The sequence below is a fragment of the Leptodactylus fuscus genome, chromosome 4, assembly GCF_031893055.1.
Source record: "Leptodactylus fuscus isolate aLepFus1 chromosome 4, aLepFus1.hap2, whole genome shotgun sequence".
NCBI lineage: Eukaryota > Metazoa > Chordata > Amphibia > Anura > Leptodactylidae > Leptodactylus > Leptodactylus fuscus.
Genome location: NC_134268.1, coordinates 162,258,431 through 162,278,809, shown reverse-complemented (window position 1 = coordinate 162,278,809; position 20,379 = coordinate 162,258,431). Strand labels below are relative to the sequence as shown.

Genomic DNA, 20,379 nt, shown 5'->3' with positions numbered 1-20,379 from the left:
AAAAACTAAACACGCTCACCACTAATATTTTAGGAATTATATGAATATATGAGATACATCTAAAATTACTTCTCCATAACATTAAACAGAAAGTCTCTAAAACTAGTTAAATGTTTCGCACAATGTATTACATGTTTCACTGTGACATACCTAGTGATCAGTTTCTTATTATAGCGTCTCTCATAAGCAGCACTGATGGCGAGGGAGGCCACGAAAGAGCAATCTGACACTATTGTCTGTAGATAAAATACACACATTGGTTACACTACTTCCTTCACAAAGTTCCTGCGGCACATCTTACATAGTCCCTCTCTAAATAAATATGAACCAGATACCTATATATATATATATATATATATATATATATATATATATATATATATATATATATACACACACACACACACATACACAACCAATAGATAAATATCTGCGTGTGTATGAAGTAGTTGCTAAAAACAATACCATATAATAACAACCCATTCATCTAATAGGAGTTGTATGAGAGATGGAGAGGACATGAATCTGGGGGCAGAGATGGGTGACATGAATCTGGGGGCAGAGATGGAGGGACATGAATCTGGGGGGCAGAGATGGGGGGGTATGAATGGGGGGCAGAGATGGGGGGGTATGAATCTGGGGGGCAGAGATGGGGGGTATGAATCTGGGGGGCAGAGATGGGGGGACATGAATATGGGGGCAGAGATGGAGGGGGGACATGAAACTGGGAGCAGAGATGGAGGGGGGACATGAAACTGGGGACAGAGATGGAGGAAACATGAATCTGGGGGCAGAGATGGGGGACATGAATCTGGGGGCAGAGATAGGGGACATGACACTGGGGGCAGAGATGGAGGGGACATGAATCTGGGGGCAGAGATGGAGGGGACATGAATCTGGGGACAGAGATGGAGAGGACATGAATCTGGGGGCAGAGATGGGGGACATGAATCTGGGGGCAGAGATGGAGGGACATGAAACTGGGGACAGAGATGGAAGAAACATGAATCTGGGGGCAGAGATGGGGGACATGAATCTGGGGGCAGAGATAGGGGACATGACACTGGGGACAGAGATGGAGGGGACATGAATCTGGGGGCAGAGATGGAGGGGACATGAATCTGGGGACAGAGATGGAGAGGACATGAATCTGGGGGCAGAGATGGGGGACATGAATCTGGGGGCAGAGATGGAGGGACATTAATCTGGGGGCAGAGATGGAGGAACATGAATCTGGGGGCAGAGATGGGGGTATGAATGGGGGGCAGAGATGGGGGGGTATGAATCTGGGGGGCAGAGATGGGGGGTATGAATCTGGGGGGCAGAGATGGGGGGTATGAATCTGGGGGGCAGAGATGGGGGGGATATGACTCTGGGGGGCAGAGATGGGGATATGAATCTGGGGGGCAGAGATGGGGGGACATGAGTCTGGGGGCAGAGATGGAGAGGACATGAATCTGGGGGCAGAGATGGGTGACATTAATCTGGGGGCAGAGATGGAGAGGACATGAATCTGGGGGCAGAGATGGAGGGACATGAATATGGGGCAGAGATGGAGGGGGGACATGAAACTGGGGCAGAGATGGAGGGGGACATGAAACTGGGGGCAGAGATGGAGGGGGGACATGAAACTGGGGACAGAGATGGAGGGAACATGAATCTGGGGGGAAAGATGGGGGACATGAATCTGGGGGCAGAGATAGGGGACATGACACTGGGGGCAGAGATGGAGGGGACATGAATCTGGGGGCAGAGATGGAGAGGACATGAATCTGGGGGCAGAGATGGAGGGGACATGAATCTGGGGACAGAGATGGAGAGGACATGAATCTGGGGGCAGAGATGGAGGGACATGAATCTGGGGGCAGAGATGGAGGGACATGAATCTGGGGGCAGAGATGGGGGATATGAATCTGGGGGCAGAGATGGGGGGTATGAATGGGGGGCAGAGATGGGGGGGTATGAATCTGGGGGGCAGAGATGGGGGGTATGAATCTGGGGGGGCAGAGATGGGGGGTATGAATCTGGGGGAAAGAGATGGGGGGAATATGACTCTGGGGGGCAGAGATGGGGATATGAATCTGGGGGGAAGAGATGGGGGGACATGAGTCTGGGGGCAGAGATGGAGGGGACATGAAACTGGGGCAGAGATGGGGGGGACATGAGTCTGGGGGCAGAGGTGGAGGGGACATGAAACTGGGGGCAGAGATGGGGGGACAGGAATCTGGGGGCAGAGATGGGAGGACAGGAATCTGGGGGCAGAGATGGAGGGACATGAGTCTGGGGGCAGAGATGGAGGGGGCATGAAACTGGGGGCAGAGATGGAGGGGGGACATGAATCTAGGGGCAGATGAAGGGTGTATATGTAAACAGATAATTTTCTTTTATGAAACTAACAAAATCTTCTCAGAGAACAAGGCTGACTGATCACCACTTATAATCTAAAAAAGATTGAAAAAAATTATAGCAAATAAATGTTTAGTTTTTAATTGCTGTATTTTTGTTAAATATATTAGTTGCTGTTACATATTACTACTTCATATCTTGTTTTCATGACTGCTGTTAAAATACGTGTGTGACATTAGCTGCTGTGTGCGGCCCTCGCAACAACCTCTTGTTACTCATGTGGCCCTCGGGGTACCCTGAGTTTGACATGCCTGATGTAAATGACCTGGACAAATGAACAAGGAAGGCTGGATTGGTTGGTTCTTGAGTAGCTCCTAGATTGGAGACTCTTGCAAACATTTTCAGCTAGTCTATAGAGTTCAGAAAACCTTCACTACATTTCACTGGCACATAGAAGTAGTTTCAGTGGTCACTATATTCAGATGCTATGAGGTTTATAAAATCTTTTCATCTATAGCCATATTTTTTATAATAATTCATTACACTTCATAATAGGAGATGATTTCCATGGTACTTAGATTACAATTTCCCTTTATTAGGATGAATAAAGTTGTATTGTATCAGTGCACCACTGCAGAGTTATTCTGTACTAGAGGTATATGAAGGAGTCTGCCAAAATTTGTATTCTATCTGCTCTTAAAAAAATGCTAGTAGTGCTCTGAATGTGGTGCTTTGCTGAACATTATGGTTTTCTCTTTTTCTGACATACTCTGGGGGTATATATTAGGCTCAGTTCACCTCTTGTTGTTTGCACACGTTCAGAGTGTAGGCCAGGAAAGCGGCCTACACTGTAAATCCATCTGTAGGCTTGTCAGATGGAGCCCAAAAGGTTGGTACTCGGTAGTATAACACAAGAATAACAGGACAGAATAGACTATGCTATTCATTCAATAAAAAGCATCTTTTTAACTGAGGCAGTAATAGCCTATAGGTGATAAATACCACTGTATGGCATCCATCACCTCCAGGAAACAGAAACTATGGGGTGTTCCAGTTACATAATTACCAAAAAAAACAGCAGGAAGATAGTCTCCTCTAAAACGGCTGCCGGCACAGGCTCCTGGTTTCTCATGAAAGGTAATGGGTGTCTCCTCAGCTTAATCTAGAGTGGAAGTGTAAGCCTGCTAGCAGCAACATGCTGACTTCCAGACATGAATATCTACCATGGTAAAGGGGCAAGGAGCTGTACATGGAATATAGGGATGTATCCCACTGTAGGCTGCATGCCTTTACAATGACATACACTACAGCCTTCTGCATATGTCAGTAGTCCTCCGGAACTATAACTATGACTGAACACAAGAACAAAATCTCAGCCTTACAATACAGTACGGTACTGTCTTACCTGCTTTATGCTGAAACTTGACACAGTGTAGATCATGGTGGGGTTGTTTGTGATGTCATCTGGCCTCACCCACCGAGAAAACATGGCTTTCTGTTTGGGGGACAAAGCCAACTTGCCAAATTTGTCTCTGAGATGTAAAAGATGAGCATAGTCACAATCTAGCCATGTCACAGTTTCATATAGTTTTTACCATATTAATAAAATGTGTCAAGTAAACAATGTGAGTATTCAATACTAAAGTCACACAGACAGCGTCACAGACATTGAAGCAGCCATCTGGTTTAGAAAATCCAGAACCTTTATCTAATAGCCAGAGAAGAGAAAGCTATAAAAAGCATCTTTCACTATGGAGGACTAATCATTACTGCTGACCGCTTGGCTTCCCTCCAGCAGGACACTCTGAGACGACCTTATTCACAGAGGATCCTTCTGAAAATCAGTCCAAAGCAAACAACTCCTAGAATTAAATGATGTAGCTGTGTGTCTGGCCACTGGCATAATCACCAATCACAAGAATGGGATCAAGCTCCCCCCTCTGTATGTAGAAGTGGTCACTACCTCACCATTTAATGTCTATGGGACTGTCAAGGATAAAGACCACTGCTTTGCTATACTCGGGGTTCCATAGACACTGAATGGGGCACTGTTTTGTTTGAGGAAGCACTTAGACTAACCAATTTATAAGAGGTCTGTTTCAACAAAGAACACAACTGCAGGCTGCTAGTGTGCAGTCAGTTTGGGACTTTGTCATAGCAAGTGGCTATTCATCATAAGTAACAAGATTTATTTAAAACCAACTATGGTATTACTATTAGAGATGAGCGAACAGTGAAATGTTTGAAGTTCGATTCGAGTAGCCACTCAATACTCGACTGTTCGATCGAACCCCATTATAGTCTATGGGGAATAAATACTCGTTTAGGGGGAAACCACTATTCGACTCAGGAGGGTCTCCAAGTCCACTATGACACCCAAGGAAATGATGCCAACACCCTGGAATGCAACTGGGACAGCAGGGGAAGCATGTCTGGGGGCATCTAACCTGCTCAAGTCACTGTATTACGTCGGGATCCCTGTCAGCTTGCGATATGCGGGAGCTGACTTTTTCCCATAGGAATGCATTGACCAGCGTTGATTGGCCGAATGCCATACAGAGTACAGCATTCGGCCAATCAACGCTGGTTCTGCCGGAGGAGGCGGAGTCTAAGATCAGTCCACAGCAGTCTCCATTCTGGTCCGATCTTAGACTCCACCTCCTAACAGACGAGCCTCTGGCAGAACCAGCATTGATTGGCCGAATGCTGTACTCTGTATGGCATTTGGCCAATCAACGCTGGTCAATGCATTCCTATGGGAAAAAGTCAGTTCCCGCATATCACAAGCTGACAGGGATCCTGACCAGATAGAGCCCCAAAGTGCTAGGTGAGTGACATTCCCCCCTAAATAAAGGTAATCCCCAGCTAACCCTGCCTGTAGATCTGTCCCTGTCTCACATTCATATAGTTCACAGTCTCATATGAACCGGATATTAAATCCACTGTTCGTATAAATTGGAGGTCACCTGAATTAGCCAGCCAATTACTTTTTCCGATTTTTTTTCGATGCCTCCGTTGTCGTAGTTCCTGTCCCACCTCCCCTGCGCAGTTATTGTTGCAAAAAAAGTGCCAGGGAAGGTGGGAGGGGAATCAAATTTTTAGTGAGTTTGCCACCTGGTGTTCGACTCGAATCGAACATCTCGAACAGCCTGATATCCGATCGAACATGTACTCGATTGAACACTGTTCGCTCATCTCTAATTACTGTACTTAATGCGCCATCTAGTGGTGAGTAAGTAAATAGTGCAGTTTCTTAGGCTTAGGGAAAAATTTCATAGAACAGCAGACTAGTTTATTGTAGACAGTTATAAAAACTAATCAGTTTTGTTACTGAAAGTCTGAACATCCAACTGTGGACACCTGAGTCTTCTGGCAAGTAATGCATGCTTATATATCCCTGCCGCTATATTTGGATCCCCTGAGAAGTCAGACCTCACGGCTGATGGAACACATTGGGATATTTAAGGGATAGATGTGGTCTTCTACCCTGGTTAGGGTGGGAGCTCTTTGGGGTACATGGGCCAAGATCTAGTTAAGGGCCAGCAACATTGAGACCGAGATGACCTGGACACGCAGTAGCTCTGTCTAACAGGGATGCCGCTGAGTGGTGAGGAACGTCTCCCCTACTCCTGACAGTACTCAAGTATTGGAGGGGGGGCTTTCCTCACCCCTGTCATCACTGGGTGGTAAGGAATTCCCCCTCTCACAGCACAGCACAACAGACGCTACTGTGAGGAAGGGCGTTCCTGACTGAATGTCAGAAACTCCCTTCTGGCGGTGAAGAGCTACAGTACCGGCACCGATAGCTCTTCACCAGGGGCACAGAACGGGAAAGCCAATAGTGCGCTCAATTCAACACACTGTCGTCTTTCTAGCGGTGTATTACACTGTATGTGCCCCAGGAGGTGAAAGGTCCTCTTTATTCATATGTCCATTTTCCATAGAATATAATGTTCAAAAAATTGCAGACATTTAACATCCGTCATAAGTCAGTTCTTTTCAATGGAGTCAAATCCTGCAGCACACGATATTATCTTCTCCAAAATAAAGGATCTATGACTGATTTGATGAAAATAGATGGTAACAGATGACAGATCAAATATCAATGAAATCAATGGGATATTTAAAGGATTTTTGATAGATCACGTAGGGCATGTTCACACAGAGGAAAAGGTTGTGGAAACCTTTTCCGCGGTGTGAACATTCTGTGGGGCTCGCCGCGACTGAATGCCGATACAGCATTAGCATTCCATCGCGGCATCCCACTCCTGTGTAGGCCTGAATAAATAGGCCTACACTGGAGCGTGCTGCAGATGCCACGGCTGAGTCAGCCAACAAATTCACAGAAAGAAGGGTCAGCTCGCTTCTTTTTTCTGCTACGAGCTAGTGGAAAAAAGAAGCGAGCGGCTCCTATTGAAGTCAATGGGAGCCGTTTTTGGCAGCGGATTTTGAGGCAGATTCCAAGTCAAAATCCGCTGCCAAAATACTCTGTGTGAACAGACCCTTAGAGTCCGTTGTTAACATTTTTTAGGGATGCTAACAGCAGTAGTGTGAACATCCCCTTACAGAGGTATATTTAGAGACTGTAGAATCACTACAGGTTACTGGGATTAGGTTAATAGGCAATTTACTGCTGACAGACTCCCTTTAAAGATGAACTTCTGTAAAAATATTACATTTAGTATAACCACTCCATCATATGTTTCTATTAATAAATTGTTAACGTTTTTCCTTTTGTATGGCTTTTCTACAGGTTATAGAGAAAAACAATAATGTAACCCTATGAATATGTCTTCATCTTTTTTCTAATCACTTTATATTCACTTACGAGAATGGCATAGGGAAGGCAAATCGCTCCCGAAGGTCAACGCTCATGAAAGGCACGTATTCAATGCCATTAATTTTTGAGGTTTTCCTGTAAAAAAAAAAACAAAAACCCCCCACTGTCAGTATGGAAAATAAAAGGAGGAGAATGGGACCAATACATATGGAGGGAATTGTGGGAATGCTGCCTGCTAGATGATACCATACCTTAGCACTTCTATTTCCTCTGCTGTATACCTCTGACGAGGTGGCTCGCTGTTGTGGGTCGGTTTGGCAGCTGGTGGCTTATCATTTAAGCTGAAGTCTGGACCCAAAGGAAGGAAACTTCGTGTTGGTTGGTTTTGGCTTTGCTTAGGGGCAGATGGCTTATCTTTCGAAGATGATTTAGACATGGAGTCTTTCAATGATTCTGCTCTGTTGAAGAAATTGAAGAAAAGTTTCACATAAGCATGGATTCCACCAATAAATGGAGTTGCCGGCAGGACCACCGTTCCATTCAAACCATAACCAGCCCTGCTTTAACCATAGGACAAACGGTGCACTTTCACCTGGCCCTATGGCGACGGGGGATCCTTTGAGACAGCGGGACAGTCAAGCAGTGTTGTTTCGAATGTTGTCCCACTGTGCCAGGCAGCTGCTCAATATGTTGAACCAAACTTATATTGCACTTATTTCTCCCTTAAAGCTTCCAGGAGCAGAGACAGAAGGTAACAGGAAAAGGTGAGTATTAGGCTTTTTTCTTTACTTATTTGTGTAGGGGCCACAAGCAGGGGAATATGAAACCGTAGGGGCCACCAGGAGGGGGGACATGAAACTGTAAGGTAAACCAGGATCTGGAGTGGGACATAATATAATGTAATATAATGTCTGAGGGGCAACAAGGGACACGGTAATGTGTGATGTCCCATTATTTTATAGATGTATATTGTGTTATTGGCCACTGAGGGACATAATGTATGGGGCTACTAAGGAAGAATTGTACTGTGTGAGAGCCACTAAGGGACATCATCCTACTGATATTATAAAGGTGAAAGTATGTGTGTTTGGATGTTTGTGTGTTTGGATGTTTGTTCCTCAATCACACCTACACGGGCGAACGGATTTGTCTGAAAATGCGCACATACATACCTTGGGTCCCGGATTGAACAATAGGCTACATGGAATTCCCGTACACCACCGCAATTCACTCCCGTGCTTCTCACGGTTCAATTCGCTGCAGGACCTGGCACACTGTAAGACCTGGGATGACGTTATCCCAGCCCCTTCAGCAGCTCACCTGATTGGTTGCCGCTTCTCTATGTGGGTGGAGTTATCGTCCGACCGCCGTCCACACCAACATGGTGTCTCTGAGCGGTCTGGAGCGTCCTGCACAAGGGCCTCTACTCTGGGCCAGCGACAAGTCCATACGCTGCCCCACCTGTGTGGCCTCACCACGGGACCGCAGTACTCTGCCGTGGCCGGACATGGGTCGAATGCGCCGCGCTCTGGAACGCCGGTTCGGCCAGCTGTCCCGTAGCGTCTGCCGTGTCTGGACACTACAAGTCTGAACATCGGTGAAGCCCAGGGTGTGGTGAGTTCCTGGGGGCAAAGGGGCACGGGGTAGGAGGAAGGAGTGACCACATGGGGAAGCGGGTAGGGATAAAGGGGGGTGGCTGGTGCCAGGAGGGAGAGGAGGTAAACAGTTCCAGCGGGCCGCAGGGTGGGCCCCGAGGGTCCATGGACTCACAGGTGTAGGAAGGGCCCGCTGCGGACACAAGGCAAAGGAACAAGTCTGCACACCGCTCCAGGTGGGTCCCGCAGGGGGTCAGGGTTCCGTGGATGAAGTCGCAGGTAAAAGCTAGTACTATATAAAGGCTACTAATTACTAATTTGGGCAAGGAAGGTATATCTAGTAGTGGTGATGGGGGTCCACTCATGATTGGTTATTTTGCTATAACTGGTTGATATAGGTTTTTTTAACCTCTAAATGGGCTATCAGAATTAGAAAGAAAAGAAAAAAACAAAAAAAACCTAAAGACAAATAAAATTAACAACTAGGAGGATGTTAGCATATTTAGTCAGAATTGCCCTGTTTTAACCTGCTTTAATTTATGAAAGGACTTTTCCAGATAATCTACTCTTAAGTCATCAAGTAAAGATCATACCCCAATAATGATCCATTGACTTTAACAGAACAATAGAGCCTACATTACTGAATTTTGGGATCCGCTTGGTTTGAAATCCGTTTCTATGTCTTTTTTAGAATATAAGGTATGCTATAAAGGTATAAAGGAATGTGCCACAGACAATGGTAGAGGAACATCAGGAAGAAATACACGGAAACAACATGTACATGAGCACCTGTCCAAAGCCTGACGGGCCAACTGTTTCAGTTTTGTCTGCAGGTTTTGATCTGTAGTTTCATTGGACTGAAATGAAACAAAAAGATTACAAATTCTTAGAAAAAGTTAACAAACAGCTTTCAACATTTAATTTCATAGATATATTAGTCAGATTCAAGGTATGGAGCAGGAAATCAGCTTAACCTCTTCCTGCCACAGACATTTTTCGATATTTGTTTTTGACTCCCTGCCTTCCAAGAGCCATAACATTATTTTAACATTCACACACTTATATCAAAGCATCAATAGCCATATGTCTGGGAGCCTTTATAAGGAACTGTCCTGCAACGCAAAAGGTACGGGGCTGATGGGGACCGGCTCTGGGGGCATTAAATAAAGCAATGCCTGCGAGTAGCTCCAAGTCTCTGCTGTGCAGTACAGTTAAGACCCGGTGGCTATGGCGGCTGCTCTGCTGCAGAGCGGCCACCGTCTTTAAAGATCTGGATATTGGGAGAGAGTTAATAAGTGGAGAAGCAAACAGATCTCCATAATAAGATTTATTACGTTTCTTATTTTCTTCTGCACTATTCATTGATGAAAAGTTGCTTAGAACCAGAGATACTCTTTAAACAAAAAATAACACACAGAGTAAGACACAGTGCCTAATTCTTTCAGTAACCCCTTAAGTTAATATACTCAAGTTGCAGTGGCCACCAACACTACATGTGGTTGCCAGGGTTTTCACATAGCTTGTTAACAGGCTGCTTGATTTTGGTAGTAATACCTCAATTAACATGAATAATTCCTTCCTTCCCTTCTCACACAACAAGTGGTGCAATTTTGGCCACATGCAGCCCCCACAACAAATTGTGGTGCTAACGAGTGCCATAGCAAATATACAGGGTGTCCGGAAAGTAAGTACACCAAATGAAAGGGTGGACTTTAGCTGGTATATGAAGCGTTTTTTATTAATGAACATGTGACCGGAAATGCACCGCAAGTAGACCAAGATGTCGGTTTCCTATCCCTCGCTGCGCCATGTGAAAGGAGAAACGAAGAAGAGAAAGCGCTGTGGATACAAACAGATGCTACAAGAGACTAAATACAGCTACATCCTCCAAGCCACGGAAGAAAATAGACAATAACAAGACATAATAGGAGAATCTTAGGAGAATCATTTTTTAAAGCCGCTCTTTTTGTTAAATCTCCCTCAATAAAGAAGTTTATTTTTTCTACATTGACAAAGTTTATGACTAATTTCTCTTGCTGCAGAACATCTCTCATTATTTGCTTGGTCAATAAGATGACACTTATGTGGTACTGTATGTGCACTATGTAGATGACGTCACTTTCTGATGAAGGCTGCAGCAGTATAGAAAGTATAAATGTCAATATTAAACTCGTCCTGTCTCTGTCCTGGTATCACGTCCAATACGTGTGATTATACTCACGGTTGTCAGGCAAAGCTCCACCGCCTCAGAGTACAACTCGATCGCCTCTTCTGCATTCCCTTTGTCATCTTCATCAAACGCCTGGGTGACAAGGAAACGCGCTCGTTCTAAGTCCAAATGTTGCTTTGATTTCAAGGGGTCGATGTTCTGTGCTTGAACTGTGAATAAAGAATACATAAGTCAATACTACTCACTGGGGTATACGGACATACTTAGATAAAAAGATCAAGAAACGTCTAGTCTGGAGATTTTATCTCTTTTTAAATACCCAGAATGACATGCCAAAATGAAAATACCTAAGTAATATTTACTCCTCTACACTACTGCCTTTTTTCAACAGTGGGAGGCAGAATCTGTGCGGGATTCCACCAGGTGAAATGTGCCCTTAGACCTCATGCATACATGCCAATGTTATACGCCTAGGCAAATCCTTCCACTGGAAATATTGGCTTTCTTCAAGTTTATCATCTACCTTGTAGATAGACAATCATTGTTTCATCAGTGTAAGTTCCACCTGTATTGTGGCTCGTACCATTCACATGTACTGCATCAAGCACACACGGAAATGATAGTTGGGAAATGTGGTTTTAACCGCACATCGTGGGCAGTGTTAGATTTTGTAGGAAGGCAGTAATCATCTTATGATAGCTCAGTCAGCTCCTGATGAGTCTGTGGGAAGCAGATGAAACGCGTTGAGCCCAGCCATGTCTGAATAAGAGCCAAAGAAGGGGGAAGAAAAAAAAAAGAAGAAAAAGGAAATTTTTTTTTTTTTTCATGTTAGCCTACAGAAATCTGGCTGGAGCGCTTCCCCTATCATTGGGCTATAGCTAACATTCACAGGCCCGGGAGGGGGGCATAGCTCCTGAATCTATATCTTTTACGCTCAGTGGTACAAAGTTATTGTCTAATTGCAGAGTGTAGGTTTTCATCTTGTACCACACCGAGGGGTTGGAGAGGTAGCTATATATCAGGTAGCCTTCCATATACGGCCCGTTGCACAAGACTCACTGGGTGTTTATTTTTCATCAGGTCTAATATAAATGGAGGGGCGTGGTTTATTTTAGCCTCTTTGTATGTGTGCCTGATCATCAATATTGCCTTATTGTTGTGCAACACACAGCACTAGTTTGTATTTTAGAACAGGCAGGGGATGATAGTGTCTCTTTATCACTCATATTATTTATCTTGAATAGGGTAGTTTAATTATTGCACTATTCATGCTAGGGGGGTCTACATATATTATAGTTTTGACCTAGACAGGGTCTGCTAATAAAGTATAGTTGTGCAGACATAGGTCCTGTGGTTATTGAATACACGTAGTGATCATAGACTGGGGAGCCATCATACCCTGTCTGTGTTTTTGCACTATATACACGGGTAAATGCCTGTTGTGGGTGGGGGTCGTTTTTAGCCTCTATGGCATGTTAAATAAAGGTTATGTTTTAGTACATTTATCGGTCTGATATCTAGAGTCAATCAGCCACTCTGTGAAGCTTGTTTCTAACAATGTAACCGGTGTATAGTACTGTGCACAGCGGAGGGTGCACACTTGTCACCATGTCCACTTACCTGCAGTATATAGAGCTTGAACTCTTTCCTGATATTCATTTATCTTTTCCTGAATATTCTCTAGTGAAGATCCTGCCATTTCAGCATAAATAAGGGCTTGCGCGGCCTCCTGCATTGTAAAAATCAAAGTTTATATTTCTATAGGTCATGCAGTGTAAAGCGTACAAGAACTTTCAAACAACTTTGGATTTCTGGTGGCATTTGTGCCATTTATACATTTTCTTATATGATTTATCATTCAATTCTGGCTAATTTCAGTGAAATCCTGCATTGCTTTATTCATTCCCTTGTATTTGTATTGAGACCTGAAATTTGTACACTAGGTGCTTTCACTAGGTGTATGGAGGGATGGCTGCTGTATAATGCAGGGAAGTCAGGCATTATGTAACCTATACAGTGGTTCTGGTGATATACGAAATAATACAGTCTGAGAGCTGTCATAGGATTTCAAAATCACATTTCTACCTGTATTATTGTTTGAAAATACAGTCAGGACTAGAAGCAGAGTCCTCTGGAAATTTTACATATATAATTACCAGGGTAACTGTATTGTCAAGAAATATGTGCAGGGTCTTGGGCAGTTAGCTCTATGATCATATAACCCTCTCATTTTTTTGCTGTTATCCCTATTATGGCTGCAGCACATTTTGCCTCTGAGGCTGTGGGTGTGAACAATAAGAAGCAGTCTGCCCCCTGCCCTATCTATCTATTACTGAGAATACTGGTTTCTTATGTAATTCTGCCAAGAGTAACTGTACAATAGCATATAGCAGTCATGCATGTCTGATTTTGTGTCTGCGGTTTGGGATGCACCTTTGTATTTAACAGAATGCCTTTAAAGACGACCTTTCATGTCCTTACAGATTGGCAGTATTATATACTGCTGGAAAACTGATGTTAGCTTCAGGACCAATAACCTTCCAGTGTCAGAAGGGTGGGGCTTTACAGTTGATCGTCATGCTGGACTGTGAGGAACGCCCCCCTTGACAGTACTCTTCCATAGCCTTGTAATGTCAGAGTTGGGGTGGGGGGCTGGGGGCGTTCCTCACAGCAGATGCTCCATTGACTCCACTGACATCCAGTTCCAGTTCCTCTCTGATGCTCCAGTGATCTTGGATTACTTTCTTGGGGCAATGATGTGCAGTTCATTCACAGTAGTATGTACTACTTGCTGGCCCTACATATTACCAGTGAGGCCTGTGGTTAGCTTCAGTAGTCATAGGCATGTATAGAATACTGTCACTCCATGAAAGTAAACAAAAACCACTAGGCGGCCAATGGAGCATCAGTGCTGGATATTACATTGTTCTGCCTGTTGTCCAGTTCATACAGTAGCAGATCCAGTCTATGATTCCATGAACTCCAATATAGAAAGTTCTGTTATAGCCCTTGGAATGGATTTCCTTTAGATGTTTCATAACATGGGTGATGCCTTGTTCTGCACATCATTGGTTCTGACCAGCAGTAGATGGTTGCCCTTCAGAACCATAGCAATGCATTTTAGCGTAGATTCCACTAAGCTTTGAAATCTTTCTGCAGGAAATTGGCCCATGCAGACAGTCTGGCTTCTATGGTCATGATCTAAAGCCTTGTGATATGGGGAGTTTGGTCATCTGCAATGCTAAACTAATCCCTAGTCTCCAAACGCCATCCAAAAGCCAAAACATGGGTGTGCCAAAACATTCTCCACACAATCACTCCACCTCCACCAAACTGCTGACACCCGACTCGCGCTGTTTGCACTAAATTCTAACTCTCCCATCAGCACAATGAAACACAGTTCTGACTAGGCTAGTGTTACCCAATGTTTTCAGACACTAGGTACCCTTGAAAACAAAATTCTTCCTCTGGGCACCCCTACAAAATAATTTTTACCAAAAAAAAATGAAAAATGGCAGTTTTGTGTTTTTTTGAATGAATTTTTTGAATTTGGAACATAAATTTGTTTCACTTGTAAGTTTAGAAAACCTCACCAAAAACCACAACAAAACTGCATGTCTTTTTTCACTGATGCAGTTTTGATGTAATTGTAACCGCATCACAACTCCAATTGGTAATATTTCCCAATGTCCGCAGGCAAATGGTAACGTCCCCCAGAGGCTCCAAGTCTAATGGTAGTGTCCCACTAGTGGCTCCTACACAAATGGTAATGTCCTACTAGTGGACCCCAGCCATATGGTATTGTCCCCCTGGCATATTGTAATACCCCCCCCCCAGTGGCTCCCTGGCATATGGCAATGTCTCCCGGTATCCCCCAGGCATATGGAAATGACCCCAAGTGTCTCCCTAGTATATGGTAATATCCCCCAGGAACTGGTAATGTCCCAGCCCAGTGGCCCCTGGGCAAATGGTAATGTTTTCCAGTGGTCCCTAGGCACATGTAATGCACCCCTGTGGCCCCTAGTCAAATGGTAAGGTCACTAGAGAAATTGTAATGTTCCGAAGTAGTCTCCAGGCAAATGATAATGTCCACCTGAGGCCCCGACTGATTGTGACATATAAATAAAAAAGAAAAGTTTGTTTTGGCAAGTCTGTTGCTCTTGTCTGCAGTTTGGTGCATTAGGTCTCCACCAGGCATTACTGGCAGATGCCTGAGTGATGAAGTAGGATAGCATTCTGCTTCACCATTCTCTTTAACTACAATGGCATCCTATTTTGCCTCCATAATGCCGCGGCACCCTGTTACTGGACTATGCAATATTGCTCCACTGCTCAGTTATCTGCTCTTAAACTGAAATACCAGCCCCATCTAGACTAGCACCAGTGACCGCTCCTTGTTCAAAGCCACTTGGATCGCACATTTTCCCATGGTAATATGGATTCATGCTGAAGTTAATCGATGGAAACTTGCTCACTTGATTTCATGCCTCACTACAAAGTCATGTGTCTAGTTTCCGTACAAGGAAGCTCCTATTATGAAAGGGTAGGTGTCTTTAATAAAGAGGCCATTCGGTGTATACCCAAATGTATATTGAAAATATCCTGTGCACACATTTCAGATGGCAAATGCTAAGACTTCCAGTTGTGCCGATATTTAGAAAATGAAAGACATACTGTATATACGCGAGTATAAGCCGACCCGAGCATAAGCCGACCCCCCTAATTTTACCACAAAAAAACTGGGAAAACTTATTGACTTGAGTATAAGCCAAGGGGGGGGGGGGGGGAATGCAGCAGCTACTGGAAAATTTCAAAAATTAAAATGGTTTTTGGGTGCAGTAGTTGCTGGGTGCTGGGGAAGGGGAGGGGGTGTTTTGGATGTCTGTCTGCCCCTTCCCTGAGCTTGAGGACTGTTTTTTTTTCCTCACTTGGAATTCAGCCTGGCTGACTATAGAGTATCTGCAGTGCTCCTATTAACCCCTTCCTGACGGAAGAGGAGCACTGCAGATCTTATATTCAGTAGACCGGGCACTTTCAGACACAGGATACCTAATGTGTTTGTGTCTCACAGTAATTTTTTACTTTTATATGTATCCTAGGGAAAGGAGGGATTTAGAACCTTTATTTATTTTATTTTATTATTTTTTAAAGCTTCTTTTTTTCCCCACCATTTTATGGGAGATTCTATACATTACTATTGCGGCTGGTCATAGGACCCCCCCCCCCCCCCCCCCCCAAAAAAAAAAAAAAAAAAAAAAAAAAAAATTTTTTTTTTTTTTTTGCTTGACTCGAGCATAAGCCGAGGGGGGCTTTTTCAGCACAAAAACTGTGCTTAAAAATTCGGCTTATACTCGAGTATATACGGTATCTAAATAATGAGAGACAAGTCATCTTCTGAGTCTACAGGCACCTGAACCTAGTGAAGCAGAATACCGTACATATCTCAATGTGAAAAAAACTGTGACTCAATACAATGATCTGTGTAAATCATCTATACTGTCACCAAAACTTTTGATATGTACAATGAGAGGCAGGTCTACTGAGTACCATATACATACACGAGTCACAGACAGATAAATATACATATATGCACATAAATAACTAAAGCACCCCTATTTCTAGACAGTCAGGTTAAACTCTACCTGGCGGACCTGCTATCACTGTTTATATCGCACTTTATTACTTGTTCTGTACTACAAATCTGTTTGTTTTAGGGATGTGATATGTCAGTCCTGCCAGATTCCCAAAGAGGACTGGTTGTTAGTGAGCGCCTTGTAGGGGTTGATAGATGTGTTAGGATCTATTAGTTCTGTGATCACAGCTCAGACAATACAAGCACTTGTGGTCAAAAGAGACTGACAATAAGGACAAAGATCTACAGCCCCTCAAATTACTGCAGAGATGAAGGCAAGTTTATAAATAGGCTCTCTACTGTCAAGGTGGGTGATCTGAGACTGGACATCCCAGGACAGTAGAGTGGTACTCTAATAATTAGCATATTGGTTTATAAAACTACCACCAATTGCTCAACAGCTGTAAAGGCTAGAGAAAAAAATCCCAACTGCGCCAGAATCAGTGGAGCAGCATCTAATGGAAGAGGTTAAGAGCTGGAGCGGTGAAGGTGTGAAAGGTCCTCATTAAGAGCACCATTATCAGGTCTGAGTGCACTGCACAAAGAGGATATCTATAGCAGGGCTGCAATAGCCAAAACTAAAGTCAAGCTTTGACTTTTGACCATAGCGGCATCTGACTGCAGTTCTTATGTCAGTCTTTGCATATCGAGGTGTGATCACAAAACCACTACACCTCAACACACCCATCAACCTAACAAATTGGTTGACAGACCAGGCACATGCCAACAATCAGTCCCCTCGAAAACAAACGCGGGTCTGACATATCATGCCTCCAACACAAATAAACTGGTTTTCCTTGCAGTGCTGGAGTCCTGGGTTTGAATCCTGCCAAGAACAACAACTGCAAGGAGGCTTGTATGCTCTCCCTGTGTTTGCGTGGTTTTCCTCCCATACTCCAAAAGACATACCGATAGGGAAAAATGTACATTGTGAGCCCTATAGGAGGCTCACAAACCACATAAAAAAAAGGAAAAAAACATACAAATAAACAGTTTTTTAGAACAAGACAAGAAAGAAAGTTACAGTTATATACAGTGTGTCTGTACACACACACACACACACACATGTACAGTATAAATGACAGTAACTTTACAAGTGACAATCTTGGCGATATATATGTTTGTCTTTATGTTTTACTTGCACAATTACAAACAATTTAAGAAACATTCTTATGTTGCATTCCAAGATATCTTATTTTTTGGGGATGACGAAGTTTTTATTGTTATTATGTTGGTGTACATACAACCCAAGACTAGGCCTGACATGCCTACCTAACCCTTTAGGGTGACTCATTTATGTCACCGGTTCTTTTCCAGTGACCAATTAGTGGCCTCACCTTTCACGTGAGGAAAAGTATTTGTCTCTTTTTTTTTTTTTGCAGGACATATTGTAGTGTTTACTAGTATCAATTTTGGGTATGTACAACTTTTTAATCACTTTTTATTACTTTATTTGGGGGATGAGAGGTGACCTCAAAACACGACAGATTTTTTTTTTTTAAATTGTTACCGTTAATGTTAAATGGGCATTGAATGACACAGCCCCCTCTGTTGGGTGTCTGACTTCATTAACCCCAAAGTAATAAGAATGACGGACGCTTTCTTCCGTCACCTTTGATCATTTTCTGATTGAAAAAAAAGTTGTTGTCAATTACTTACCATACATCACAATGTAAGGAGACATACTTATCTTATAGCAATTATGACATACTGTCAATAGTATCTGATGCATAGCAGGAAGTAGAAGGGAGTGAGGTCACATGTACTAGGATCACATGGTAGACACCTTAACTAATATTACATTACATCACATATCCAGGTGACTACGTGACTATAGAGTAAAGTGATCAGAAGGAAGAACTTTAAGAAAAAGGCTTTTTCCATATAAGTGAACACACAAAACAAAGACAAGATGAGATATCAAAGCAATGAATAAAAGCCACATCAATAGAGATTATTCAAGGAATTTAAATTCCAGAATTTGGACCAGGATTGGAACCTTGTTCTTCCAGGTTGGTTCTGACAACGGGTGACATGTCAAGGACTCATCCTCCTGTTTAACAGGTTGGGTGTTACAAAAGCACTGCCTCTTTGACTGCCTGTATCAGCACATGCTGCAGCTCTCTCCTCTTCCCCTGATACAATTCACATAGAATCAGGGAAACGCGTCCACATCAGGAACCGCTATTTATGGTCCATGATCCACTTCTAACTAGCTCTATTTTAATCTATTAGCTAATATATAGGACTGTGGTATATCCTTGTTAGGGCACGTGTCCACCGAGATGTCACTACATCACACATCTTGTATGTAGAATAGCTGAGAACCTTATGTGCGTGGATCTTCTGACCAGCCTTTAGGCAGATCTTCTAGGGTCTTCCTAGATTAGAAGAGGGGGGTATGCTCTTTTTAGGACAAGTCTCCTCGGGGATGTTACTACACCACCGCTGTTATGCAATGAACAGTTGAGGGAAAACGTTTCTGTCTGATGTACCCGAGATCCGTTCTACATTTATGGGATCTTTTTCAGCCAGCATTTTTTTTTTTAAATGTAGATTGTGAGCCCCATATAGGGTTCACAATGTACATTTTTATTTTCCTCTATCAGTATGTCTTTGTAGAATGGGAGGAAATCCACACAAACACAGGGAGAACCTACAAACTCCTGGCAGAAGTCGTTTATGGCAGGATTCGAACCCAGGACTCCAACGATGCAGGGCTAACCACTGAGCCACTGTGTTGCCCCTCAGCTATCATTTTTTAGTGCATACCTAGGAGTCATCCTTTTAGATATCTGCAGATAACCCTGTATTTTTGCATTTTAACAGCTTAACTCCCTATAAAAGATTTGGCTGTGGTCCACTACCTATAGAATCTATTATCTCATAAATAGTGTATAGCCTGAGTTTTCCTCTACACAGAGCCGACATCATTGAACACAATTTGCAGTGTCCATGTTAACTCTGGATGTTGTGGAATAGTGATTTACCCCTGGCAGGATCTGGCATGACCCTCACACACACTGATCATTGTCAAGGAACCATGAAGACAGTCTTAACACAATAATATTATTTACAGTTGTCATCCGGTTAAGTCACACAATATCTTCTTTTATTATTACCCTAATAAAGGATATGCTTTATTCTGTTCATTTTGAGAGGCCTGCCCAGTCCCTATTTTCTACACAAGTTTAGATAGGGCCCTATAGTGAGATATTCCCAGTCTCCTTCTGATATATGCGCATGCCCACCAGCCACAAGAAAATGGCCGCCTACACAGTATTGTAAGCAGCCATTTTCTTGTGGGCAACGGGCATGCGCAGTCGGCTTTGCCCTAGGCCTAGAAGTTTGAAGCCAGCCTCCTGAAGAAGACGTGAAGAGGGGCCGTTCCTTAAGAAGATGGAGGCGGCGCTGGAGAGTTCTCTCGCATCATTGGGGACGCCCCCAGTGCCGTTTGAGCGCTGCGAAAGAACTCATTTGCATACTGACGAAAACTGGGATTTATACCAAACGGCGACGCGGAGAAGACATGTAAAGGTAGGAGAATAGCCTTTCTTAAGGCTATTCCAACGTGTTAGCGAGAAAAAATTGAGTTTTAATGATAGGATCCCTTTAAAAGAGTGGACACCGCCTACTGTGCTTAGTGAATAATGTAAAAATGCTGCTGCACACACTGAATTTGCTAAAGGTATGGTAAGTTTATTTACATAAATTAAACAATCGTTGCGCCATGGACATGTAGCAATAAGCAAAAAGGAAAACAATAGATCAAATTAATGTTTTGGTTGTTGGACCTTCATCAGATATGATCTATGTACAGGAAGCAGGGGGTGTAGTATGTCTCAGGCATACACCC

At 43.5% G+C, this 20,379-nt stretch overlaps 1 protein-coding gene across 1 annotated transcript in view; it reads right to left on the bottom strand.

Annotated features, from left to right (window-relative positions):
* The window catches only part of CAPN7 (calpain 7), a 49,669-nt gene that overhangs the window by 18,696 nt on the left and 10,594 nt on the right, over positions 1-20,379 (bottom strand). The window contains exons 2-8 of the mRNA XM_075271298.1: positions 12,512-12,620; positions 10,943-11,100; positions 9,511-9,578; positions 7,378-7,584; positions 7,175-7,261; positions 3,752-3,878; positions 151-236 (exon numbers count right to left, since the gene is read on the bottom strand). Of these exons, the coding sequence (XP_075127399.1) occupies positions 151-236; positions 3,752-3,878; positions 7,175-7,261; positions 7,378-7,584; positions 9,511-9,578; positions 10,943-11,100; positions 12,512-12,620 (842 nt within the window). The remainder of the gene's footprint in view (positions 1-150; positions 237-3,751; positions 3,879-7,174; positions 7,262-7,377; positions 7,585-9,510; positions 9,579-10,942; positions 11,101-12,511; positions 12,621-20,379) is intronic.